At 44.5% G+C, this 27,497-nt stretch overlaps 1 protein-coding gene across 1 annotated transcript; it reads left to right on the top strand.

Annotated features, from left to right (window-relative positions):
• Positions 1–2,083: 2,083 nt before the first annotated feature.
• POU2AF1 (POU class 2 homeobox associating factor 1) lies at positions 2,084–26,536 on the top strand. Its single transcript, XM_024570906.4, is given in 6 exon segments — positions 2,084–2,152; positions 2,155–2,278; positions 20,506–20,636; positions 21,128–21,170; positions 21,255–21,520; positions 24,120–26,536. Coding segments are annotated over 6 exon segments (933 nt in total). The 5' UTR covers positions 2,084–2,098; the 3' UTR covers positions 24,435–26,536.
• Positions 26,537–27,497: the final 961 nt, after the last annotated feature.

Raw genomic sequence — 27,497 nt, 5'->3', positions numbered from 1 at the left:
TGTGTGACTAGATAATACAGTTAAGGCTTAACGGGGAGTTTGGCGTGTAGCAAGTAGTTATTATTACTTCACGGGAATCAGTATGCTAGCTAGGCCTGTGAAGAGAAACAAAGATGAACTTTTAAAAGTTCTTAACTTTATGGAATTTGGGGAGAATAAGACAGATGCCAAAAATACAGAGCAATGTGAGGGGACCCATGAAGTCACATATCCTTCTGAGAAACTAGTGAAACATTCTGAGAACTGCTTCTTCATTTCATAAACAAGGAGACTGAGACTCAGAAGAGTCACCTGGCTTGGTTAAGGGGCCACAGCAAGTGAGTGGCAGAGCCTTGATTGGGACTAACATCTTTATGACTGAACCAGGCCTGAAGGCTGTGTCTGCTTCCAGGGGACCCTTCTCAGTATGGCCCTAGGCCTGATCACACTGCTACCTGCTGGGCTGCTGTCAGCACAGGGCCCTCCATGTCCTCAAGTCGAGAGGCTTTAGGGTGAGGGCTCAGAACTCAGCCAGGAGATAGACTTCTCTGTTTTTGAGTGAGTCATATATTTGGTCAACATTTCTCAAGACCTGCCCCCAAACCAACCCATTAGCAACAGCAATTTATTAAATCCATTACTTCATTAAATGAACATTTATTGAGGGACACATATGCTCCAGGTCCTGTGTGGGGCACTGGGGAGACAGGTGCAACCTCCTTGAGGAACGTACAGAGTCATGCAACAATTTGCTGTTAAATAATGAACAGAGGGCCCCAAGAGCTAAGAAAAGAGGGACTAATCTTTTCTGGGCCAGGTGGTTTGGTGGGCCAGAACATTTTTCACCAAAAAAGTTGCTATCTGAGCTGGATCTTGAAAAATGAAGAGGTGATTTTCAGGTGAGGAATCGGGGAACGAAGGTACCTGACAAGAGAGGATAGCAAAGTCAAAGGTGGGGAATTGCATGGGGGGTGTGCAGAGTGGAGCTTAGAAGTCATTGGGGACCAGTGGCAGGGATGGGGGTGATGGTGTCGGGGGATGGGGTTGGAAAGATAGACAAGGGCTAGATTGTGAGGGGCCCCATGTGCCTCCAGCTGTGTGGCTGAAGGGAGTAGGTGAAAGCTTTTTAAAGTGGAGAATGGCTTTATTCAATCCAGGTTGTGTAAGATGGCTCTGAGGCAGCTGTGGGACAGAGGGGCAAGGCCCTCCCTAGGGGGTCCTCGCCATGTGGTCTTGATCCCAAATGGTGGGGCACTGGGGCCTGAGCATGTGGAATTTACATACACAGTGGCAGAAAGCTTCCAAACTGGGAAGAAGCCCATAGCTTAACACCCTAAACACTATCTGATGATGAACCCCATTACTTTCCCTTGAGAAGCTTCATGCTAACAGGTGGGTGGGCACTGGGAGAGAGACCCTGTTCATATGTGCCTGCAAGTTCCTTCTGAGTAACCAGCTCCAGTTAAAGAGCGTGGGTGTCTTGTCCTTTCTCTCCTCAGTGAGTTGGTCTTTCTCCGTGGGCAGATGGACCGTCAGAAGCAGTGTCCCCCCATATTTAAGCATGATTAAACCTTGCCGTTTGGGTGGTGGCTGGGGGCAAGGGGAGGGGTTATTGTGTTTTAAAATGGAATAAACAGAAAAGCAATATTTAAAAAAATGAGGAGGTTGCTTAGTGAGGCTTGAAGAGACTACAGGTGTTTCCTCCTGCAAATGAGAACAAGTGACCCCTGGGAATAGCATTTCCCGTTGAGAAGGGCCCATGGTGGACTGAGTCCTGCTGACATCCTGGTGGTGCAGAGCATGAACGGGGACTACAGAAAACCTGGTTTTCCACGGGGCCTTTTGGGCTCATCGTTTGTGTGGGGAGATAAAACACTTGACACACATGGTCACACAGTTCCCACTCAGACACACTCTCACACTCACCCTACATCACATCACAGTCTGTGGCCACGTCTGAAGGACCACGGCTTCGTGTGCTGTGTTGTTGTTCAGATCCAGCTGACTGGCTCTTGGAGTGAAGTGGTCTGTAGCCACTGGGCCTCCGAGGGTGCGCACGCTGGCTGATAGGCAGCCTGCTGAAGACCAAGTGCATGGGTGCCTGAGGTGGGAGGATGTGATGACGTTGTGCCCCTGCGCAGCGGGAACCTGGGCGTTTAAAAAGCTGAGGAAACTGCCTCTGAGCAAGCAGTGGCTACACTGGAGGCAAGCACACTCAGGTCTCACATTAAAGAAGCCAAACTGTCTGCTTCAAAGAAAAAAGGCAACATCCTGTCACAGGCCATGCTCTGGCAAAAATGTAAGTGGTTTGGCCGTGGCTGTCAGAGCCGTATCAGCATGGGTAGGGGCTTGGGGCTCACCAGTGAGCCTGTCTTTGAAGAGGTGGTGGTGGTGAAGGGGGCCACAGGAGTCTGTGTTCCCAGGCAGGAGAGCAGGGAGGAGTGAGGTGGGCGAGACAGAGCCTGGTGGAGAAACCGGCCTGTCAGAGGTGATGCTGATTTTCCAGGTTGAAGGGGAATGAACTACTGTTCCAAGGAGGGACAGCTCATTGTAACTTCACAGCTGTGCATGAATCACTGTGGTGAAGAAAGGGCAATTTATGATTCACAAACAACAGCCAAATGTGATATTGGTTTGGGGTTGGGAGGGGAAAGCCGTGGAGTTCTTTACTTCACTTTATTTTATAAACAGCTACTTTTTGGCCCATGGTTCAATTCCATGGGCCTATTTCTCTCTGAGTTACTGAGCTTTCCTTTTCTCTCTTTCTTTTCTTTTCTTTTCTTTTTTCTTTTCTTTTCTTTTCTTTTCTTTTCTTTTCTTTTCTTTTCTTTTCTTTTCTTTTCTTTTCTTTTCTTTCTTTCTTTCCTTCTTTCCTTCTCTTTCTTCTTTTCTTCTCTTTCTTCCTTTCTTTCCTTCCTTTCTTTCTTCTTTTTCTTCTTTTTTTAATTCTCACCCGAGGACATGGTCATTGATTTTAGACAGAAGGAGGAGAAGGGAGGGAGAGAGGGAAAGAAACATCAATGTGAGAGAGAAATAGTGATCGGCTGCCTCTTGCACACAACCTGATCAGGGACTGAACCTGCAACTTAGGCATGTGCCTTGTTTGGGTATGGGGCTGCAACCTTTTGGTTTACGGGATGATGCTCCAACCGCCTGAGCCATGCTGGCCAGGGCTGAGTTACTGAGCTTTCTGCCTACTAAAGATGTGATTTGTTTCAGAGGGGACAATTTGGAAAGTTGGCTTTGTCAAGCATGTCTTTACCCACTTCACTGTCTTGCCTCTTGTCAATCTTCTCATTCTGTGGCAGGACTTGTGTGTACCAGTGCAAAAGGGCAGCAGGTTTATCTTGAATCTTAATGTTTATTCCTGGAGTTGGATGGAACAACTGTGAACTTTATTTTCCATTATGTGGGACTGAACGGAGACTCGTGTTATTAATAACTGAAATCACACAGAGATTATCTACAACATTCCTTTCTTGAAATAACAAAGTCAACTCAATGGCTTCATGATTGTTGAATCTTATTGGGGCTCAGTTCTGTACTTCCTCAAGAAAGAAATATTACCAAAAAATTGCTCTATTGGTTTTTTTAAAGGTACTTAGGGGTTCAAAATGTCCTTTAATGAATTCAGGTATGCCCTACCTCAAGCAAACTTAATATAAGAGGATCTAGATTTACAGAAAAAGATAAATTACAGAAAGTATTTATTTTATAAAAAGATATTTTATTGGAGCCCTTAAAGTTCTGAAAATACACTTTCATTGATTAAAACATAACTTACAGTCACTTTATCACCAGTTCATTGTTTCTTTATTTCTTGTGTAAACTCTCTGGAATTGAGCTGGTTAATATGTAATATGAGGAGTGATTTCAAAATTTCTCAGATCGTGGAGTCGCATCATATTGGCAAGATGCAACTTTTTAAAAAGAAATGAATTCTAATTTAGATCTGAGAGTTATGCAATCCTTCCAAGATAATTGGGGATATTCTAGTGTGGGTGGTGTGCAACTGCTACCTGAAGGAGCATTAAGCAGGACCCTAGTTTTGGGGACACTGGCACCCAGCCCTGTGGGAGTGCCGTGCGGCTGAGGGCAGGTGGGCATAAATATCTTTACTGGGAGCTGCTATGTGTCCCTGGGCCATTCACTTAGCTCTGAATCAGTGGGTTTTGTGTGATCCCCTGGAGGGACTTCTGCTTTGGTTCCAATCTACTCAGAGCAAGTCACTCTCCTTTTAGTCTTAATTTTTGTGTTTCTCACATGTAAAATGGGGTAAAGATAATACCCATTCTGCAGAGCTGTCCTCAGTAAGCTGAGATACCACTGAAATAGTGTTGGTTGCTCTGGTTGTGCTTCAGTGTCTGAGGCAGGAGTTGCTTCCCTCTGTTCATATTCTCCCCTCTTGGTTACACACTACATTTTCCTTCTTTAATTCCACCTAAGCGACTAGAAATTTTATAAAAAGGGATGCTGGAGGAATGTTCCCTGCTCATACCTGAAGTCAAATCAGGGGCCACAAAACTCCATCCTTAGGAAGACCGCACCGAAAGCTTGTCAGTGGAATAACTGTGTGAACATTCTCAGTGTTAGATGCACACAATTAAAATGCTCCTTAACTGTTCTTTGGCACCTTAAAGGAACTTAGGAAGGGCCCTGGGTGCTGGACCCCTCCTCTTACTCTGAATCCAAGTAAGGCCCTTGTCTAGGGTACCAAGGGCACAAAGGGCACCTGGGTGACTAAACCCTGTGTGAAAACCAGTAAAAACAGGGCAACATTTGTCAGCTTAGAATCACCTGATGGAAGGGCAGGGTTTGAAATCAGACACCAAGAGTGCTGAAAGGGCACTTTCTTTTTTCAGAAAACACCCTCAAGGCATGAGCTGAAATGACTGTACTGCAGGTTCTGGAAAGGGTTAAGAAAACATTCACTTTGTAATTGTTGCCTCCTCCCTACCTGACCCATGACCCTTGTTTGTGGACTAAATGTGAACAGGGGCTTTTGGTTCAGATCAGCTCAGAACTGCTGGCACGCAGAAGTGGAAATCTTAAAGCCTCATCCTTGGGCTCAAGATTTGCTTGGCTGATCAATTAGTTAAAGAAGTCACTCTACTTGCAATTCTGCCCCAGGCTTCTGCACTTGGTCCTGCAGGTCTCTCGTGGATGTGAAGCTTTAACATCCACCCCAACAAGAAGCCCTTGTTAAGGCCATCTACTAACTGCATCAGAGACAGCAGGAGTGATGGAGAGGGACAAGTCTGGATTTGAAAGTTGGCTCTGCACCTGAATTATTTAACCTTACATTCGTAAAAACCTAGAATATGGCGGGGGGACCTAATCCCTGCCTTACACGTTTTTTTCTCAGAGCTAAATTAGAGAATGCAGGATGTGTTGTCAATCTCCTGATAAGTAATAACAGTAATGAGAGAGCCTACATCCTCCCGGACACCTCCCTCGGGCCCACCTGGAGTTATCAGGGTTATGACAAATTCCCTCATGTCTCTCCTTTTCCATACTTTGATTAGAATAGTTAAAAAGTCATAGTCAGAAATTCATAGTCAGAATATTGAATGATAGGCTCTTACAAACTGTTTCCAAGGGTTTATCTAAATCAGGGGTTGGCACACAATGGCCAGGGTGCCAAATCAGTCTTGACACCTGGTTGTGTAAATACAATTTTACAGGTTACATATTGTCTGGGGTTGTTTTTGCTACAACAGGAGAGAAGTTGCCACAGAGACCCTGCAAAGCCTAAAATATTTACTATCTGCCCCTTTACAGGAATGGTCTGCTGACCTGGGGTCTACACTGACATGGGTAGTTGCTTTGGTATTCATTTCCGTAGGTCACTCAGTATCCTGGGATCACACAATGCCAACACCAATGCAGGTAAAGCTTGCAGTCAGTTGAGTAGGTGATTTGCACCATGCCTAAATCAGATTTGGTTGACTTCCTCTTTAAAATCAATGAAATTGTATGTAATGAACTCAATCCCACCCATTAGAAAATGAAGTAACAACTGTTTTTTCTTGTTGTCACTTGTGTTAGGGAAAGGTCTTTGTGATGACGGAAGGGAGGCCTGACTGATGTTCTCTGAATTAGCTGGTTGTCTTGCTGTCATACTCTGAGCCTTGGCATTTCTTTGGCGTAGTGCCCAAGGAGGCACCTAAGAACAGGGAATAGTTATTATCAAATTATTGTGTATGGATGTGCCTTTGCTTTCAGACAGCTTTCACAGGGCAGAGGTTCACCAGGAAGATAAACTAGAGTCTCAAAATTCTCATTAACAGACCTCTGGATTTACTCTAGGGTTCCACAAAATGGCCAACTAGTTTGAGGCAGATAAAAATGCAGTTAAAGATAAGGAAAACCTGTAATATATATACAATTTTGGGAACTCTATCACCTGCATAAATTCAGGCAAAGTTACAAAAAGAAATAATTTAGGTTTGTGGAGTGCTGCTTAACATTTCTATTCTGTTACCACCTTTGCTTACTTAAGAAGCCTAGTAAGCACCTTTATTTCTTACCAAGTGTATTTATCAATTCGGTGGTTTTGTTGATAAGGAAAAGTAGGATCCAGAAGACACACAGGGATTCCCAAGCACAGAAGGAGGCGGAATAAGTGATACACGTCCACTAAGCACACACATTAATTGGTAAAAGAGCAGATGATTTTCAAGGTGGAACTTCACTTCCTTCTCTCTGTATTTACCAAAGAAAAATGCCAGCTTTGTCTCCCTCTATACCCAGAAAGTTCCTGAGTCATAGATTTTGAAATCTCTCTTTAAGTTCAAAGCTGCAAAACTGCTCTATTGTGAGAAACAAAAAGAATCAAGGTCATCTACAACTGTTAGCTAAATATCTGAACACTTAATTCACATCATTAGAAGTCTTGTAAAGTGTTGCTTTTAAATTTTTTCAAAGTAAAGGTATTTTTCCCTCTGACTTATTTCTAAAGTTTATGTGCCCATAAAGTAAGGATGTCCATCAATTTTTCACTTTGAGCCAACCAAACCATAGTTGGCCAATTAATGATGATCATGAAATTAATATAATTTTCAACTTTATGAAATATTTAGCAACACTCCAGTTTTCTCATTCTTGTTCAACAACTGCTTGAGAAGAGAGGGCCTGCCTAGGATGGGGAGGCCTTCTTTGAAACCCTGTGGTCCTGTCGTGTGAGGCTATGGACAAAGAAAGCCCATGGACTGTACTTTCCAGTCATGTGGGTCTTAGGCAGCCACCTAATTGCTCAGGGTCTCACGTGTTCAGCAGTAAAATGGGACTTGCCTTTTCCTGGCTCAGGGCAAGGAGATTGAACTTCACTGAACTCCTTTTCCAGCTCAACTTACTGAGCTTTCATGAGTGCATATACAACATAAATACACATTTTCAAACTCGAGTCCTTAGTTTGACAGAAGCAATTCTTGCATCTGCTTAGAGCACTGCTTTTCAAACTTGGCTACGTGTTGGAATGTTCTGGGACATTTAAGAAATGCTGATGCCTAGCTCCCAACCCAGAGGTTCTCTTTAAATGCCCCTGGGCATTAAGTTTGCAAATGCTTCCCAGGTGGTTCTACTGTGTAGTCAATGTGAGCACTACTGACCTGGAGGTTGAAAGAGATGGCATCTAACACACTTTTGAACATTGTGCTGCTGTGAGCAGGAAATGTTCAATTATCTTCAGAGGGATGAATATTAGCTATGGGGCATGGAGTACTTATTTGACGCTGTGCAGTGTACCAAATGTTCTTTTGGATCAGTCTGGATTATATTTGGTTGCTAGTAAAGAGACCAGAAACAACATGGATTTAAACAAGACAGTGATATACATTCTCTCACAAGAAGAAGTTTATAGTAGGCTGTGCGGGACTCTACAGAGTCTCTATAGTGCCCACAATGTCCCAGGCTACTTCTGTCTTTCTGGTCTGCTGTCCTTGGCATATGGCTTTTGTCCTCAAGGTTGCCTCATTGTTGCCACTGTAGCTCCAGCCATCACATCTGGACAACAAAGAAGAAGATGAGGGAAAGGCAAAAAGACCATGTCTCTCCATCATTGCTCTCCTCCAATATGATACTTCTGCTGACATTTAATGGTCAGTTCTATCTGTAAGGGAGAATGGTGTAATTTTTTAGCTGGGCACGTTGCCACCCTCCACATTGCCTGGGTTGTTATTAAGGAAGGAGAAGGCTGATGTTGGGTGTAGCAACTGTTGGTTTTTGCCACACTTTGAATGTATTATCTCACTGAAATGTAATAAAAACTCTCTGAGGTAGGTTTTGTTTTAAGCTCCATTTCATAGATGAGAAAACTGAAGCTTAAAAACTGGGTTAGTAATTCACTCATACAATAAAAATACTTTAACAATAAAAACATTAAAATACAACTACATGTAAAGAGATAAACAAATCCAATTTTGAGCCAAATAATGCAAACATAATAATTATTTACTCATTTATTCTCTTCATGTAAAGTTTAAAAATCAAAAAACTAATAGACAATGTCAGAAGCCATAATACTTGTAAACTTTGGAGAGGAGAGAAAGGAATGTTTGAGAGGGAATGTGAGGGAGACTTCTGGAGTTTTCAATATTATGTTCCTTGAATTATTTAGCAAATTAATAATAATTTATTGAACTCCATATATGTCTTAATGTAATTTTCTGTGTTTATATTTATATGATAAAAATGTAAAAGGATATTTGATGTTGTTTAGAATAAAGAAAAATGGAAACAGGTGTAAATGCCCTTCAATATGTTGAAAACTTATTCTCAGTGCACATGTTTCAGTTTACTTATTGAAAGAAATAAGGTCATTCCCCTGCTGCTATACCTCCTCTATGAGGCTCTTTGCAGATACCGTAGCTGCAAAGCAGGACTCAAATGGGAGAGAGAGACCTAGAAGCTCCCCCAAATAGCCCAGTTCTCCTGTTTTCTGGGCAGCACTAATGGAGAGTCCTGTGTGGCAGCTTGTGCTGGGGGCCAAGACTTCTCTCTCCTTGGCACTTCCTGCTTCCTTAAACTGTCTAGACTTCAGAAGAGTCAGGCCATCCCTTTTCGTGTGTGTCTGCACAAATTCACGCACACACGTGTGTGTGTGTGTGTGTGTGTGGAGGTAGGGGTGTGGAAAGCAAGGTATAGAGAGTAGGGTTTAATTTTGAATTAGAGGGTGACATCTGTGTTCTTTCTTTGCCCTTAGTGGTTTAAAGTGAGCCGCTGGGGCAGGTAGACCTGAGTTTGAATCCTAGATTTATGCCTCACTGGTCATATAATGCTGACAAGCCTACTAGCCTCGCTCTGCTGCCATTTCCTTATATATACCATGAGAATGTGGTTCTTCATAGGGTTGGGGTAGGTGTTCACAACAGTGCTCAGCATTAAGGAAACGCTCAATACTCAATAAATATTAATTACTATTGTTATTTTCTCATTTTCTCTCACTTTTACCTCTGAGGACAAAGGTTATGCAGCTAACTCTACATTATGATTTGTGTGGCCTCTGAGTTCTGCATTTCTTGTGAAATAGCAGGACACATATTTCCAGTCTTGTAATTTATGGTGAGACTAGTGATCAGGGCTTATGCTGACAGTTCAGCTGGCCATTCTCTTACTGAACTTGGAGCTTGGGCCACAGTTTCCCACCAGCCTCATAAAGAGTGATGACAGAAGGCTTGTACTGACTGGCAAACTTATATTTGTTTTTTTATTTTACAAGATTGAACTGAGGTGTTTATAATCTATCTGCGGGGAGTATGACACTTGAGTATGCAAAAAATAGCACAGATGATACCGAAAACTGAAACAGCAATGTGCTGGCTCTTTTCTTAGTAATGGTTTCATTAGTATCACTTTCTGGGAAGAGCAAGTAGCCAAAACATTATAAACCAGGGTCATTCTCAGACCAGGTGTTGGGACCAGAAAGGATTTGACCACGTTTAAGAAAAGCTGAATTACCTTTCAATCATCTGGAAAGAATCATAAATTTAATTGTAAGAGGGAAAGAGTCCAAAGTTATAACTTTCTAGAACTGAGAAATGCTTGGGAGAGGGAAAAGAAAGGAAGAAAGAGAGGTAAGAGGATTGAAAATAGGAGCAAGTTTGAATGCTGAATGAAAGCCACAAAATTCAAGAAAGAAAGGTGTATAAGGAAAATCAACCATCCATTTATCATCCCATGCATGCACGCATCCATCCAATGACAGAATTATCTTCAACAGGAGGGAAGCAAAAATGGAATTAAGGAAGGTGTCGTGGAGCATATGGCATTGGATATGAAGCCTCAAGAATAAATGATAATCAGACTTTTTGCATAGATACTGGGAGTGAAGAGACATCTTAGGACATAAATATGAGTGTTGGGAAGAAAATACAAGGATACCTAGGTTGACATCTACAACATTTTTGTCATAAATTGCTTTATTCAAACAAAATCTATTGCAGAGCTCCAACACAAAAATAAAAATGGAGCAGTTTTGGGGGCATATCAGAGCTCAGATCACTCATTTATTCCTCCACTTCCTTCTCTATTTTGGCAGCTGCAGGCACCTTTGCTGTATCCCAGGTTCTTTAGATTACACAGAATGACAGCCCTGACCTGGACCAATCCTCCATTCCTTCAGCAAGATCCCTAACAGCTGGTCATAGGTCCTTGGTTATTTCCAGGGTAAGGACCTCATTCCTAGAGCAAAGTGAGTCACTGTGAAGCATGTTAAATTGGTCTCCACGGAGCTTTGAGGCTGTGAAGATCATGCTTTCAGTCTATATGGGTATCTTGTGAATTAAAAGGGGGACATATTTCTTAAAGACTGAACAAGTGACTTCTTTCCTAGGCTTCATATTTGAACAATTTCTCCAGTGTCTTTCACAAGGGAATCCCCTGCCCTCCCCCTCAATATCATGGAGCCATTGGTTAGTAAACCAGAGACCTAGAAAAAAAGTTCATTTTGACTGGCAGTTATATCTTACATCAGGAACCAAAAATCAGGGCTACTTTCACTTATATAGGCTATACCCCAGGCTACCATGAGCCCTGGGACTTGGGTAAGTGGGTCAGACCCCAAATACGCAGTTGCTGTTGGGTTTAAAGAGTCCTTCCTCCAAGGAAGTGATCCATGTTTGAGGGTCTAGGGAAAAGTTTATTTCTTTTGTAAAAATCTCTTTGGTCTTGAAAATTCCAAACTAGGTTGTTTAAATTAAGGGACAAGCAATTAAATTTACTCTCCCCCAGCTGCCTAACCACAGGTTTTTCCTGCTCTATGTCAGACTGGCAATGCTAGATTCAGGACACAGGTCTTGATCTACTAAGGAAAGAAGTATCAGTCTCCTCTGTTCCACATCCTCACTTAGGTGTTGCCTTTCTATAGAATTTGGGTGGGCACCTGGGGTTGGTTCACCCCCTGATATGGTCCTATGCTCTCAGTGTGGGTCCCTTCTTCCCGTTTTTCATCCCTGCTGCTGTTAATAAAGCTGAGACAGTGCCGGATATGACAGCCAGAAGTCTGCCTTGCCCTAATAGATGAAAAAAGTCCCTTTTCTGACCACTGAAGAGCCCTTTGAAAAAGTATCTATGACTATGGCCTTAATCATGGCTATGTCCCTATCCTTTTGGAGATACAGTTTCTTTGATGGGCCACACCTGATGTCAGGACAAGGGCATGCCACCTTACTTTGTTTGCCACTCAAAAATCTCCAACATGCTCCTTGTTGGGGTCGTCCTTTAAAAAGTCAAATCTGCCACAAACCTAATTCTCTGGTGGCTTCTGAAGAAAGAAGCCCTCCTGCTTAGCTTATGGTGTCTTACAAGAGGCCAGTGTCAGGATTTTGACTCCTCCTGTCCAGGCTTGTTCTGTTTGCATGTGAGGTCTTGGACCAGTCTCTCTGCAGCATCATTGGCTTCCTTGTGTCCTAAACAGGGCTTTCCTGCTACTTGGGGAAACCAGCCCCAGGAATCTGAGGGATGACCTCTAGGAGAACAATGAAGGCGGGTTGAGACAGGCCTGGCTGGCGGCAGAAGACCCTGAGTGTATTGAGGAGAGAGACATTCAGTGTCAGGATGTAGCAGGACAGGGCATAGTTAGGGCCACCGTCAGGGCTTTCTCTGATGAATGAAGGGCCAAGGATTTTTGGCTGAGATCAAAGGAGAATCAGCTACATGCTGAGCAGCTGTTATATACTCAGTGTTTAACTGTGTTAATTTTATACTTTCCTCATGATAATCCAATGGATGGATATTATCTCATTTTGCAAATAGGGAAACTGAGACACATGCAGGTTAAGTGATTTGCCGAGAATCACACAGCGATAAGCTATGTAGTAGCTGTTCAAAATGAGACAGCAATACCATAACACTTGAGTCCTAAACAATACCATAACACTTCTCAATACCGAGAATTTTAGGGTTGCATTAGATGCTTCTTTCCCTCCCAATGGAAATATGTCCACCCTTAGATGGAGGTGGGCTCTGATTTCATTGAGGGTAGTCTGAATCAAAAGCCCCTGAAAATTTGAATTCTAGGATATTTTATTTGAGACTCAGTATAGAACCTCTGGGCCAGCTGATTTGCATCTTAGAATCTGAGATCCTAGGACTGGTCTTCTCCAGTGGGCTCATCAGGCAGGAAGGGATAGGGCTAGCTGGTGAAAACATCTTTGGGTTTATTCAGGATCCCTGGGCTGGGGAAGGACTCTGGACATCTGGGGTTATTTTGTGTATCTTGATATGGGCTGAGCCTGGCCCCAGAGCAGTCTCTCTGCATTGGGATAGAATGATCATGGCTCTTTTCTCTTTGCACAGCTCCTATAGACTGGGGCACCCAGCTTGCTGGTCATGCAAACCCTACCGAAGCAAGTGTAGGTAGAAACCAGCCGGATGAGCCAGACAAGACAGAACATTTCAACTCTGAGGCAGATGCAGCTCTGTTACAGTTTGTGATTCTAGGCTTGTTTGCACAATTATTTGATTAGGTCTTTATACCCCACCAGACTAGACAATAAGCTCCATGATAGCAAGGATGTGGTTTATCTACTCAGCAAGTACTTGTTCAATGAATGCTCTGCCAGGGGTCTCCTGGTCTTGCTCCTACCCTGGAGCATGATGCATCTGAGATGGGAGCCCTTTCTGCTTTGGTGACCCAAGTTTCCGTAAAAGGCAGGCAGATGCAGCTGCTTTCTCAGGTGGACCTATCCACTGTCATTTCAGTCGAAAATACCAAAAATAAAACTTTGCGGGGAATTGCTTGGGTCTCTCAGTTCTCGTCACTCCTCATGTGAGCAGACTGCTGGTAAGCTTCTCATGGACTTTTCTCTTCTCTTTCGGTTTGTCAACAACATTTCTTGGGGGGAATTGGCCATCAAGGCAGACTGAATCAGGGTGGTCCAAGCCCAGACTCCAATTGGAGGAAGGAGGGTTAGAATGGGACAGTGGACCATTCTATGCCTGACCTCCATTGTTACCTAGAGAAATAAACGTGACTTGCTTGGGTGGGGAGGAAGCAGGCAGTGAAGCAGAAATGGACTATGCTTGGAATCAGAGGTCCTGGGTTTAGTTAATCACTGTTATTTACAAGTGCAGTCCTTGGGCAAGTCACTTAACACCTCCGAGCATCACTTTCCTCATCAGTGAAAAATAGGGTAAGAGGAAGAGATCCCTGGCCTATTTCAGAAGTTGTGGTGAAGCCTCACATGAAATTATTTGTGTCAAAATCTTTTTGAGGCATAGAACATCACAAAGGTGAGTGTGTTCATTTCTGAGTGCCTGGGAGTTAAGGTAGTAAGTGAGGAAACCCGTGGACCCTTGGCATGCATTCATTCAACATACTTGAGTCTCCACACAGAAAAGACGTTACACTGACACTGTCTCTGGGAGTAGAGAGCAGAATGCAACAGCCTTCCCTGTCTTCCTGGTCTGCAGGAGGTTTAGAAGGAGGATGGATGAGTCGTATGAAAGGTGCTGAAAAGTGCTGAGGAAGGATGCCCCAGCAGCAGTGCCTATGAGGAATCTGAAGGCTCTGGCAGTACAGGCCTTTTGACTGACCCTGTCCAAGGTCATGTATGGGGTAGGGAATTCAGAACATTTGGGACAATCCATGTAATTCTGAGGCTGTAGAGAGGGGACATCTTAGGCAGGAGCTTGGTGCATGAGAGTGGCCTGTGAGTAGATAGGCTCCCTACTTAAGCCTAAAAGAGTTTGAGAGGAGTGCAATCACTGTGGGTGTCCATTCCAGGCTGGCTGTGGCTTCCTTTTTGTAGGGATCACTTGGCTCCTAGACCCTTTTGGTCTGGGGCTCTCTGGTTCTAAATTGAACAATCCTCTGCAGTCATCCTAAACATACTTGAGGAACTTCTCCTGGCTCCTCTTTGTCAGGGTATTCCCTGAAGGTCCTTTATGCTTGCTTAAAGTTCTGGGGAAATTCTAAGTGCCCATGGCCCTCCTTAGTCTTTCCTAGTGGCCTATGGTTGATGAGTGAGCTCTGTGAGGGCTGATGGGAATATGTCTCACAGAATGGGGATGCAGGGAGGGCACATGCCCTTTCTTTCTCCAATCAGACCAGAGAAATGGAGTCAGCCACCGTCTTTGGTCTTTGAGATCTTTAGACAGAGACATAAAGACAACAAGACTTAAGTCCTCATGGGCTGTCCAAGCAGTCTTACAAGCAAGATCAAACTGTAATGCAGTAGAGGTTCCACTTTCTCATATCTCTGGAACACCTTCTTTAAAACCACCTTTCCCCCTCTGCCCTGGGTGTTATCCAGATTGCTAGAATATATAGTGTTGATATTTCCTGGCTGCAGGGGCCTTTCAGTTCAAACATTGGTGAATAGAAAGCCTACATTGACATGCATATGAGTTCTCTTTGTTGGCCTATATTAAAAAAAAATTAACTACAATCTAGTGTAAATTGGTCGGGAAAACCTCTTTTGTAGCGTGTCAAGTCCTATTTTGGCCAAAGCCCAAGTTCTTTCTTCCTGTTTGGAAAAAAATCAGCCATTGTCTGTGAATGGAAAGAACAAATTTGAAAACTTTGACACTCAGACCTTCAGTATAGGAAGAACACTTGCTTTAGTGTTTAAATTAAGGATCTCAGTAATCCTTTAGCCGACCTGAGCTAAACTTTCCCAGGAGGCCTCAATGATTATAGGCCTAGAACATAAACAAACTTCTTTACGTTAAAGGGAAAAGTGTCAGCTAGCTTTTTTTTTTTTTCCAGTTAGAAGCTAGGGCAAGTTTGTTAGCCCTAGGCTTGAAGGCTTGAATTCCTATTGTTCAATTATTTGTTTTTGGTTTTGCTACAAGTAAAGAGAAAATTATTTGTATTTCTTCTTAATGGGTCTTTTTATAAAAATAATACTGAAGATTCAACAGCAAGAGAGAAAAATATTTACTGTGGTTACTTGGAAGGATTAATAGTGTATCACGTGTCCTTTTGGGTAGGGAGGGTTTTGTCTTTCAAAATGGCCCTGTTCAGAGGCCTTGAGGTGCAACCACTCAGTTGTAAATGGAAACTGGCTTCAGAGAGCTAGACAGTCAAGACGGGTAGGAGAGGTTTGTCTTCCTGGTTCCCTGGTGAGAAAAATGTGGGCTTATTCTGCATCCCACCTAGCCGTTAGTTACAGCAGCTGGTCCAACCGGTGTCCAAATTATTGCCTGGCTATGCTGGTTCTTTGGAAATCTGTAGCAGGACATTGGTTGGGAGGAGAGTCTTCTTTTAAGAGCATCTTGACGGCTGTTCTAGGGAACACCTGTCTGGAGAGGGCTCTCTTACAGCCTCCCAGAGCACAACTTCCAGCGACCAATGCCTGGGTGTCAGCTCTGCTAGGAAAGCAGAGTCCTCACTTTGGCATGAATGTGGTTTGCATGGGGTCACTAAATAAACAAGAGCTGACAATTTTGCATATTTCCTCGGTGATATTTAGCATGCCTTCATCAAGGCACTGGAGGGCCATGTTTATTTAAATCAGTAGAATCCACATATTCCCTAAGCTTGGTGCAAAGCAAGCACAGTGCCTACATGTAGCCAGAGCACTGTCTGAGGTGTCCAGTCGACTGGCTCGCAGCCGTCATGGTCTATGCTCTCCAGCAGAGCAGCAGCTGCAGAACTCTTATTTTTGTGATGTGGAGCATGTCCGGGTGTGTGGCAGGGGGAACTGAAATGTCTTCTGCTGACTTTTTATACCTTCAGATTTTCTAGTTGCTCTTTTTGAAAAAGGGAAGCCCTTACTGGGGCTGAATTCATAGGTTTTTCTGTAAATGAGTATTTTCCCCCTCCAAAACTCCACTGGTGACTGATTTCCAGTGGTGGAAAGGCAATATGGCAGAAGTTTCTGCCTGAAAAATGAGATTCTCAATGAGGGCCAAGGGGCTTGTGTTTAGGTGAAAAGTTTTTTCTCAGTGATGGATACTTGGATGCCCACAGGAGACTTACAGAGCCTTCAGACCACAGGATAAATGGTGAGAAAGCTTCAGGCTTTGAGGGGGGTTACCCAGAGCTGCAATTTCATAAGAGGGTATTATATTCCCTGGTCAACTCTATCTACTTTGGGAAATTGGATTTTTATCTTCTAATATTATTTAAATCTCCTGTTTTATTTTCTCTGGCTCTTCTTTTATTATTATTATTTTAAGAAATCATTTAACAATCAATTTTTTTCTTTTAAATATTCTAGTTTATTTGTTTTAAAGCGAGCTTAATGCAAGGATACAGAAGCTCCACAGCAAAGCAATCATGATTTCAGACAACCTTCTTTTCTTTTCCAAATTTGTATTTGTGGGCTCATTTCTCATGCCAGTAGCAGTAGGGAGTACAGTGTTTATTGTAGAATTAGAAATGTTTATTGTTGCTTTACTAAGGCTGGTGTGAAATGCACCAATCTCAAGTTTTCATCTTGCAAATACACTTGGCCGTTGGGCTCTTGTGGGAATTGTCTTGAGCTTCAGATTCTGATATTTCCCAGTCACTTTGCAAAGCTACAGTCCGAAGCACCCTCCCTGTTGCTCATTCACTGGAGTCAGTTACAAGATTCTGTGGCAGTTGGCGGTGCACTCACGGGTGGGCAGTCAGGACATCCTGGGGAGCTGTGGGAGTTCTGTGACTGCAATAGGTACTGCTCTCCATATGGTGGTTGTGCCAGGGCACACCTGTTGACACTGGGTTTCAAGGAACTCCAGACATCAGATGGTGATGCCTTCTGCTATAGCACCTCCCCAAGGCCTGTTTGTTCATTGATTCCAAAACAACAGGAGGCAGGAAGCCTTGCTTGACAAGATCCTGGAAATGCCCAGCTGGCCACTTTGCAGTCAAGTGTTAGGAGTGTCTATTCCTAGGAGGGAGCGGGATCTGGAGTGCTCTGCGTCCTTCCCCAGAAATGTACATGCAAATCGGGTGAGGGTAGGGGTTATATACTTCTCTTTGATCTGGTCTGAGATGTGTGCATGTGAGATCAAGCCTTTCTTGTCCCCAGTTGAATTAAGAGTGTGACCACAGTGCTCAGACCCCCAAATAACTCTGTGCCCTGAGTTTCCTGAGTGCAGAATGTCTCAGGCTACACTTTGTGCCTAAGAACAGCTGGAAACCCAATTGGAGACAAGTTTGGGTGAGTGATATGGGTACGAACAAAGCTGAAGTGGCCGTGGGCGACTATGAGAATGAGTAAGCAGAGTGTAGGACGGCAGGTGCCCCTGTTCTCTGCCATGGCAGGCCACACCTGGGGTCTGTGGTCAGCACTGGGCATCCCATCATAAGGGGAAGTGGTAAGTGGAACTTGTGCAGGAGTGGTGTGTGTAGAAGGAAGGTTGAAGGGATTCAACACATGTCATTAAGAAACAGCTGAAGGAAAGTGATATTCTTTCAGACTCTACAGAGGACCTGGTCTCCCATCAACAGATGCTGGAAAGGGCTGCTGCATTACTGCTAGTAATGAATATACAGGGTCAGGGGGAAAGTAGGTTTACAATTGTGAGTATGGAAAATAATACAGTAATTAATAAATAATAATACAAGAATAAACTCTGTGTTTTGTGTACTCACAACTGTAAACCTACTTTTCCTCCACCCTGTATTAGCTCACATTGATTCGATGCTTACTCGGTGCAAGCTCTATCCTAAGTATTTACACATAATTCTCAAATTACCTGACAAGGTACACACCACGATGATCATCTTTTTATAGATGAGGGAACTACTAATGTATCATGATTTGTGAGGTTCATTGCTAGGTAATTCAAGGGAAAGTGGTGCTTTGTCACCATGAGGCAGGTATGGTAGAGAATGAGATATTGCGGCTCTCCAGACAGGGTGGGAGCGGGTGGAGGGAGGGGAAGAAAAATAACATATATTGAACATCTGCCATATGCTGGACTTGGCTTGGGAGCTTCCCATGTATTGTTTCAGTTAATCCTCACAACTATTGTGTGAGACAGGAATTATTATCTCCATTTCACAGATGAGAAAACCGAGGCCCAGGGATATTAAATAAATCCTCTGAATACAAGTATTTTTGGCTCTCAAGTCCATTGTCGCTGCTACTTCGAACAAAGGTGATGGTGCACAGGTTGTCCTGGGGCACAGGCAACAACAGGCTGGCTCCTGCTATACACTCCCGTTTCAGCCTGAATTCACAAGTTGCAAGCGTTTTATTTATGCTTGTCTTTCCCACTGGACTGCAAGGTGCTTGTCAGCGGAGGCCACACCTATTTTGTTCAGCCATGTATTCTTAGTGCTGAGGGATATCTGAAAGAATGAATGAATACTAGTAGAAGTCCTTTGTTATGACAGGGGATGTTAAAAAGAGGAAATTAATCTCCTAGTAGATGTTGGAGAAAGTTTCTTGTATTAGATTAGGGATGAATTATTAGTGGTTCTCTCTTCTTAGCACAGCTTCCAAATCACCTGACTTTTATAAAATCCTGGGATTCCTAGGCCTACATTGGGCCCCTAGAATCAGACTTTCCAGGTGCAGAGCCTGGGTCTCTGTATCTTGTGTTGCTACTTGGCCAGGTTAAGAAGCCATCATGAATGCAACTGAGTTTGGGGTTCTCTGACTTCACACCAGGTGTTCCCTGGGCTCTCGGACACCCCTTGCCATGTCCTGCTGCCTTCTCTGCCTGCTGAGCTTTGAGGCCAGGCCACGAGTGTGCCTGGAGCACAGGTGGAGGCCTGGTGCTGAGTCAAGCAGGGGATCTTATCAGCTGAGTGTTTACCAAGCAAAGTTCAGCCAGGGCAGTGCTGCAGATCCGGGTTTTATAGATACCCAGGCTTCCGGGCCCTTATCGGTGGATGATAATGAATTCCCACGTGTGAGTCCTACAGGCCAGTGCTACATGTCTGGGTAGGCAGATTGTCACTGCCCAGTGATGGCTGCTTTTGTCTTGCTCTGACAGGATAGAAAGAACCCTATGGTCTTGTGCCACACTTTGGTTTCCTGGCTTTGATGACAAAAGGCAAAGGGAACAAGCCTGGATGCCCCTGGGCACATGGATCACCATGGGGTACTTGTCATGTGTCCTGGGAGCCATGGGGAGCATCGGAACCATTCACTTCAGCCCATGCAAAGGTCTGGGAGATGCAAAGGGAAGAGGAATGGCAGATAGCACATTTTAACTTATCATCCAATCAATTAATTAACAAGTAACTTACTAAGCTTATTATGAACATACTACTTGGGAAGGTATAGAGAAATAAAGTACCATATCTGACCTTGAGAAATTTATAATCTAGTTAGGGGCATCAGAAATTTATACCAAAAAGATAACATTATTAAATAGTAGACTAAAAATTAATTGAATGCTTACTCTGTATCTGATTTTATACTAAGCATATACTATGCTACCCATTAACTTATGTCAGTGACTCCTTATAGCATTCCTTTAATAAGATATTATTGCAGATTAGGAGGCACAGAGAGGTATAGTCACTTGCCCAGGACCTCACAGCTACTATGTCACAGGGGAAGGTTTAGAGGCCTGTGCAATCTCAGAGTTCCTGCTCTGACTGTCGCCCTGTACTGCCCCCTATGGTGTATACTAACCAGGTCTGGCAGTGTTTGAGTGACAGTAGGATAAAACAAATCTCTTTGGGCTGCTGGGGTGGTCCAGGAAGGTCGCCCTAACCTAGGGTTAGGAAGAATTAAGAGGTTAAGAAAAGTGAGAGGAAATCCTGACCATGGGAAATCCCAAGTAAAGATGAGGAGGTGAGACAGGCAAAGAACATGTAGAGAAGTCTAGATAGGCCTTCAGGCTGGAGTCAGAGTTCATGTCATATTTAGTGTGCAATGTGGTTGGAAAAATGGGTTGAGATCACCCTGTGAGGAACGTTCAATTCTAGACTAAGGAGCTTGTCCTTAATTGCCTGGGTAGAGGAGAGCCATAGAGGGTTGGGGGTAGGAGAAATACTGGGAGAAATATTCTAGGAAGTCTCACATGCTCATATACAACTTAGGTGAGCAGGCAGTCCCTTGAGGAGAGCAGGCACTTTGAGGTGGGGACTTGTCCGAGGAGGGAGATGAGCCCCAGTGACAATGCTTTCCACAGCCACAGCTCCAGAACAAGCCCCGGCCCCACCCCGGCCATACCAGGGTGTCCGTGTAAAGGAGCCAGTGAAGGAACTGCTGAGGAGGAAACGCGGCCATGCCAGCAGCGGGGCGGCGGTCACACCCACAGCGGTGAGACCACAGGGAGAGTGTGTGTATGGGGAGGGTGTTGGGCAGGAATGTACTTCCCCGCCCCATGGGATGCTCACTGGGGCACAAAGGCCACGCCTTGCCGTGGTTATGGCTGTTGCAGAATGGACTTGGGGTAGAACAAATTGGTGATTCCTTAAAGAGGGATGAGGGATGTGGGCTGGTGTGGCCACTGAGCAAAGCCATTGGGGCTGCTGCCAGGGCCTGGGTGAGTAAATGACTTGCACATCCTGTTGTGAGTTGGAAACCCCGAGGAAGAGGACAATAGCAGTCCCCTAAGTGCACAGCCTTCTTGCTCAGTGGAAGCAGGAATCCCTCAAAAGTGGAAGTGGTGGTGGTTAAGGATGGGGTGGGTGTTTTGTTCTAACAAGGCCCCCCATTCTCTCCTGCTCTGGGGCCCTCTGGGAAAATTTCCTGCAGGGGGCTAGTTGGAGATGGCTGAACACTGACCTTGGTCTTTTTCTCTCCCCCAGGTGGTGCTGCCCCATCAGCCCCTGGCCACATACACCACAGTGGGTAAGAGCTCCCCACAGCCTTGGGCTCCTCCAGGACTCTCACCCGGCTGGCGCCTGCAGCTCTGCAATTTCCTTCTTTCCACAGGTCCTTCCTGCCTTGACATGGAGGTCTCTGCCTCCACAGTGACAGAGGAGGGGGCCCTGTGTGCTGGCTGGCTCTCTCAGCCTGCTCCTGCCACCCTCCAGCCCCTGGCCCCCTGGACACCCTACACTGAGTATGTGTCCCATGAAGCTGTCAGCTGCCCTTACTCGGCTGACATGTATGTGCAGCCAGTGTGCCCCAGCTACACGGTTGTGGGGCCCTCCTCCGTGCTGACCTACGCCTCCCAGCCACTGATCACTAATGTCACGGTATGTCACACAAGGCAGAGCTGCACCAACTCATGCCTAGGGCACCCTTTTAGAACATGGGTGGCTTCCCAACTCCCAGTCTTCCTTGCTCTTGATTCCCAGAATAATTAGGTCATCTAAGTTCACCTTGTCCTCCTGGAAGGACTGCTGTTATTCCCATTGGTCTAAAATATCTTCCACAAAGAAGGCTCCTGGCCTCCCTTGCCATGCCTAATGCTCCTTGGGGTTGAGGCATTCTGCTTCTCTGTCCTAAAGCATCCCTGGGGCCCTGTGAGCAGTGAATCTGGGTTACAAGTCTAAGTTTTTAGTAAATGGGGTACCACGTGAGATCTCAGGGGGTCTCCTGCCAGAGTTAGACTTTTATTTCTATTCAGATAAGTTAATGGATGATCATTCCCTTAACAATGGGATTTACCAGAGACTTCTAGGCTGAGCAACAGGGGATACGCAATTTTAGAAAACTGTACTTTTGATGGAGTCTGACCCACATGCAGGGTTATTTTTTGAGTTATGCCTCTAGTATCAGATTGTTTGGGTTCAAATTCTTGCCTCTTCACTTCCTGGCTGTGTGACCCTGGGCTAAGTGACTCCATTTCTCTGAGCCTTGTTGTCTTCATCTATAAAATGGGACTCCTAACAAGAGAGTTGATGTCAGGATCAATGGAATGATGCATGTAGAGGTCTCAGCATAGTTTCTGGCATAGAGAAAGCACTCAATAAGTGCTAGTTATTATAATTATCTCAAATCAACTAACAATTTTAACCAAAGGCTGCTTTCAAGTGCCAAATGGAGAGGAATGGCCTGCTCCCCCAGGAATGAAGAAGGAAGAGAAATAGTTTAATGTGAATGGTATCTGTTTGATTAAAGAAATGGGAATTCCTTGAGTGTTCAGAGGACAAAAGGCCTATGGTTATAGCTATGTTCAGCTTTAGTCCAAGGAAAACTGGGAGGTGGACTTGAGGCCTCATGAGCAGTTGCAGAGCCCAGCCTTGATGGTGGAGCTTGCTTTAGTTCTCTAAGACCCCTTCCTTTCCCTCAAGGGCTCAGTGTTATCCTGATGTTCCCCTGCCCTTTGAGCATCATCCAGGCATGGCCTGCAGGAACCCTCCCACCCCATGCCTATCTGGCCACCCAGCATACAGGGGCCTGCATGATGCTGGACAGAAAGGAGTTAATTCAACACCTCTTCCAGGCAGCTAACTCATTTCCATAACAGGGGGCCTGGGCTGGGGATGGGGGACTTAATGGCTCCCAACCATTTCATGACCAAGGATTCCTTTCATTATTTATCCTTTCATCATTCCCACCTCCTGCTTTGAAAGTTTCTGTGTATCAAACAAACTATATTTACCAAGTAATAATTTATTTGTTTTACCATTTTGTAAATTGACTCATCAAAGCTGGTAAGAGCTACCCTGTGGGCACTCCCGATCAGCAGGGGATAAGATGAATCATGGCCCTGGGTTGATGTCATTCTATCCCTGAGCAAAGAAACATGCAGTTGCAATTGACCTACACAGGTGTAAAATGAAAAAAAATATGGGTTTCCATTTGGATTTTTGAAATATTGGAAATAATAAGGCATTGTTAGGAAGCTGAAGGCCTATAAGACACTTTGCAGCTCCCTCATTCCATAGGAGAAAACCCTTTAGCTTTGCTACTTAATCTGTGGTCCCTGGACCAGACACATTGGCATCATCTGAGATCTGATTAGACATGTAGAATCCAGGCCCCGCCCCTGACCTCCTGTACTGGAATCTTTGTTGTAACAAGGTCCCCAGGTCATTGAAATAAGCTCTTCCTAAATAACTAATAGTTTAGTCTCAAGACATGGTGGCAACTGGAGAGAAATATGACAGGGAGGGTAGGGGTGGTAGGGGCACACTTGGGCCCCTGATGCATCATTCCATGCAGAAACTTTCCTCTTCTATCTGCTTCCTCAACAGTGGGAGATAGTAAATGCGTGGGCCCCATCTCTCTCGAAGGCTTGGCCTGTGGTTTGCAGGGTGGTCGCTATGTGAGAGGCATTGTCTTAGAGTACCTGGGAGCATGGCTCTGACCTTTGTAGGTCGCTGCAGTGGCCATAGGGGCCCAGCTCAGAGACAGAGGATGCTGAGGTCGTGGAAGGTAAGTGGAGCTGTGTTGTTGGCCCAAGGGGCCCTCAGAATGCTGAAGGTGCTGTGTGCAGCCAGGATTGTCTTTATCTCTGGTCGGGACTGTGGCCACCTTTGTGACACAGCTACTGTGCTATGTGATAGTCTTATTGTTAGTATTTTCATTGATTTTAAGGTGCATATCCCCATTGTTAGCATTTTAATATCTCTGAAATTGGGATGAATTTTATAGTCAATGAAATTAGCTTCAGATGTGGAAGTGGCATGAGCAAAGATGTAGAGCTGGTGAGTCAGAGTCAGGGACACAGAAGTGTACCTGGCTTCTCCCTGCAGGGAGACCTTGAGTAGGTGGAGATGGATACCCCTGGAGTGAGACAGCAAGAAAGAGCCTAGTTAGGGGAAATAGAGATCCTCTAGAGGACAAGGGTGGGCAGTGAATACTCCAGGGCTGCTAACCCTCAGTCCTGTGTCTGCCCCATCACAGACAAGAAGCGCCACCACACCCACAGTGGGGCCCCAACTGGAGGGTCCAGAGCACCAGGCACCTCTCACCTACTTCCCATGGCCTCAGCCCCTGTCCACGCTGCCCACGTCCACCCTGCAGTACCAGCCTCCGGCCCCAGCTCTGTCCGGGCCCCAGTTTGTCCAGCTCCCCATCTCGATCCCTGAGCCAGTCCTTCAGGACATGGAAGACCCCAGAAGAGCCATCAGTTCCCTGACCATCGACAAGCTGCTTTTGGAGGAAGAGGATGGTGATGGGTACGCGCTCAACCACACGCTGTCGGTGGAAGGCTTTTAGGGCTGGTCTTACCTAAGAATCCTGGTCTCTGAAACTGGGATTGAACCTCAGATCTATGTCTGTATGGAGAAAAAACACACTTTTTATACCAAACTAGAATTGTAGACCGACATCCTTCCTTCTTCCCTTGCTCCCTTCTTCTTTCTTTCTCCTCCCTCCCTCCTTTGTTTCCCTCCTTTCCTTCCTTTCTCTCTGCCTCTCCTTTTCTCACTCGCATTTATGTTCCTTTTGAGGAAAGGAGTTATAGAGATTTTAGAGATAATACCGGATGGCAAGTGTTGCATATCTATTGTCTAGGTGCTTTCATTTCTGCCATGTTTCATTCCTGGGGAAGGCCCCTTCTCTGGAGCACCCACTGCTTCACTGGAGTAGCAGCCCTGCTGAGCTGTCTTTAGCTGAGCCAATGATGCCCTGCCCTCTGTCATTTTGAGATGTATGGGGTGTCCTGTGGGAAAACTGGCCCCGCCAGCACCTTCAAGGGCAGACTCAATGCCACAGTTCTTGAGCTGTCAGTTCTCAGAGTTGCTCCTTTGTTTGCCATTCTCAGTGTTGTCCTGATTTATAGCCTAGGCAGCAGAGTCTCAAGGTCTGGGGTTCAGGGGAGTGGGGGAGAAAAAGGAACACCAGAGTGGAGGATTGGGGTACAGTCAAAGGGACAGAGGGATGGGTACATGGTATGTGTATATGGAGTGTGTTTATATGGTGGGAGGGGGACTGTACGGGGAGGGGAAGGTTGGATTTTATAAGATAGTAGGAAAATGGAGTAATGATTTAGCTCCAGATTCGTTGATTGTTAAGGAGGATAAACTTAAGAAAAATTGCCTTAGCAGGTGGTTTTGCTACTCTCTTTGACGATACTTGCAAAGAAAGCTCAGCTCTAATAAAGAGGATGATGGATGTGTTTGCTGTTTCTTCCCATGTCCAGACCCCTGTGGTGCTGTGTGGAGGCCAAGACCCACTGAAGCACCCTGTGCCTGGGTCCTTGGTCAGTGCTGTCACATGTGCTTGTATCGTGTTTTAAAATCCTTCATAAGCCACCATTATGTGGAGCCAGGTCTTCCCCAAGCACCGTACTTCCTAGGAACCTTGGGAGGCTCAGCCAGAAGTACTATTAGATTGCTTTTCCTTCTTTGCTTCCTTGCTTCCTTCCTTCCTCTCTCCTTCCCTCCATCCCTTCCTTCCTTTCTTTTTCTTTTTCTTTTTTTGTCTGGAGGAATATAAGATTTGCAGGGGTCTTGGAACAGTTGTCACTGGGAGTGCTGAGCTCCTGAGTGTGGCTGTGTGGTTTGGGAATTGGCATATCTGTCTGCTAATGACATCATTATTAAGCAGACACACTAGTTGGTGGAATATGTGTAGAAGTAATGGCCTTTTCCAAGAAATGATGGTTCCTTTGACACTTTTTTTTTTTTTTTGCTTTTTAAAATAAAAACTCTGGAGAAAGTTGCCTTAAATTTTTTTTTTCTGGTTTGGATTTATTTTGACTCAAATTTCTCAGTATCAGACTAAAATCCTAATACAAATATCTTGAATTATTTTTATTCAGACTTAATTTTTAAATGTAAAAACTTAAGACAGCATTTTAGATAAATGATTTCCATCTTTGTTGCTAGTGATGCTGAGTAGGCCCTGGTGATGATTGAAAGCCCTGGTTTCATTCTGGCCAGGTTGCTCAGTTGGTTGGAGCGCCGTCCCATATATTTATAGAATTTGGGTTTGATTCCCCATCAGGGCACGTATGTAGGTTACAGGTTTGATCACTGTTTGGGTGTGTAAAGGAGGCAACTAACCAAACGATGTTTCTCTGTCACATCAATGTTTCTCTCTGTCTCTTTCTTCCTCTCTCTCTAAAATTGATAAACATATCCTCTGGTGAAGATTTAAAAAAAACAAAACCCTGGCTTCTTGTAAAAAACACTATGTAAATTTCTCACCTTACTTTTGAGGATTTGATAGGGCTCAGAAACAATCTCCATAAGAGCATGTAAATTGGCAAGAACTGGCAAAGAAATAAAGTATTTTACATGTTTGCTAACATTTAAATGGTGTTTTTTTCCCCTTTTTATCTTGAGGTAAAACGTTTTGGTTGCAGTAGTCACCTAGGTTTCTTCCTTTTTTTTTTTTTTTTTTTGCTAAGATGGGAACACTTTCAATAAAGACTTGGTCAGACTTTTCTGTGCCGAAGTATTTTATTATCAAATTAACCCCCCTTAGCTTGTAGTCCCATGTCTGGCAGTGTCATTATAGGAAGGAGTTTACAGCAGTCTTGTTGATTTTGCAACTAAATCTGCTGTAAGGGAAGATAACATCAGCCTCACTGTTCCTTTAGCCCCTTTCTCCCAAGCAGAACGGATGAGGCCAGTAGGTGGGTCTCTAGGAGAGCAGTGGTCTAAGGAGAGGAAGGAAAATTTTTAACCCTATTTTTCTTCCTATTAGTCATGTACATGGGGGACTTCTCATGATCCCAGGTGTCCTGGAAGAAGTTCAACCATTGACATTTCCACAGCAGGCTCGAAAAGCCCATCGGTCAGAACCTGAGGGCCTATGACAGGATGCAGACACTATGTCCAAAGGAAGCCATCTCTTAGGGCCACACATCTCATGCAATGGAAATTCAAGAAGCCAGCCAGTCCCCTGTAACGCCAATCCTTGGACTGAATAATGATTTGGAAGGGCCTCCTTTCCTGGTGGTTTTTACTGAGAGCTTCTGTGTTCACTGCCTTTATTGTTAATCTTTACTAGGTAATTATTATTATTAAAATCCATCTTATTCTTCCATAGCTCTTGTTTTCAGATTTTTGGGGATAATATTACATCTAGTCATTTAGCTCACTTTAGATGATCAGAATTGTCTTTTTTTGCTTATTCTCCATATTGATCATAATTCAGAAAAAAGACATGGAAGAAAAGGGATTTGAGATTCCTGTCCCCCTCAGCTTTATTGAGGCTCAACTGTAAGACCTTTTAAAAATGTGAAGGAAGTGTGAATACCTTGATCAGCAACTTGAGAGGAGTGACTGGTTTGGCGTAGATTGGTGCTTTGCCAGACACTAGTCCCTGAGT

This window comes from Desmodus rotundus, chromosome 5 (assembly GCF_022682495.2).
Source record: "Desmodus rotundus isolate HL8 chromosome 5, HLdesRot8A.1, whole genome shotgun sequence".
NCBI classification, from domain to species: Eukaryota; Metazoa; Chordata; class Mammalia; order Chiroptera; family Phyllostomidae; genus Desmodus; species Desmodus rotundus.
Note: the sequence above shows the minus strand (reverse complement) of the source record. Positions and strands in the feature narration are given on the sequence as shown.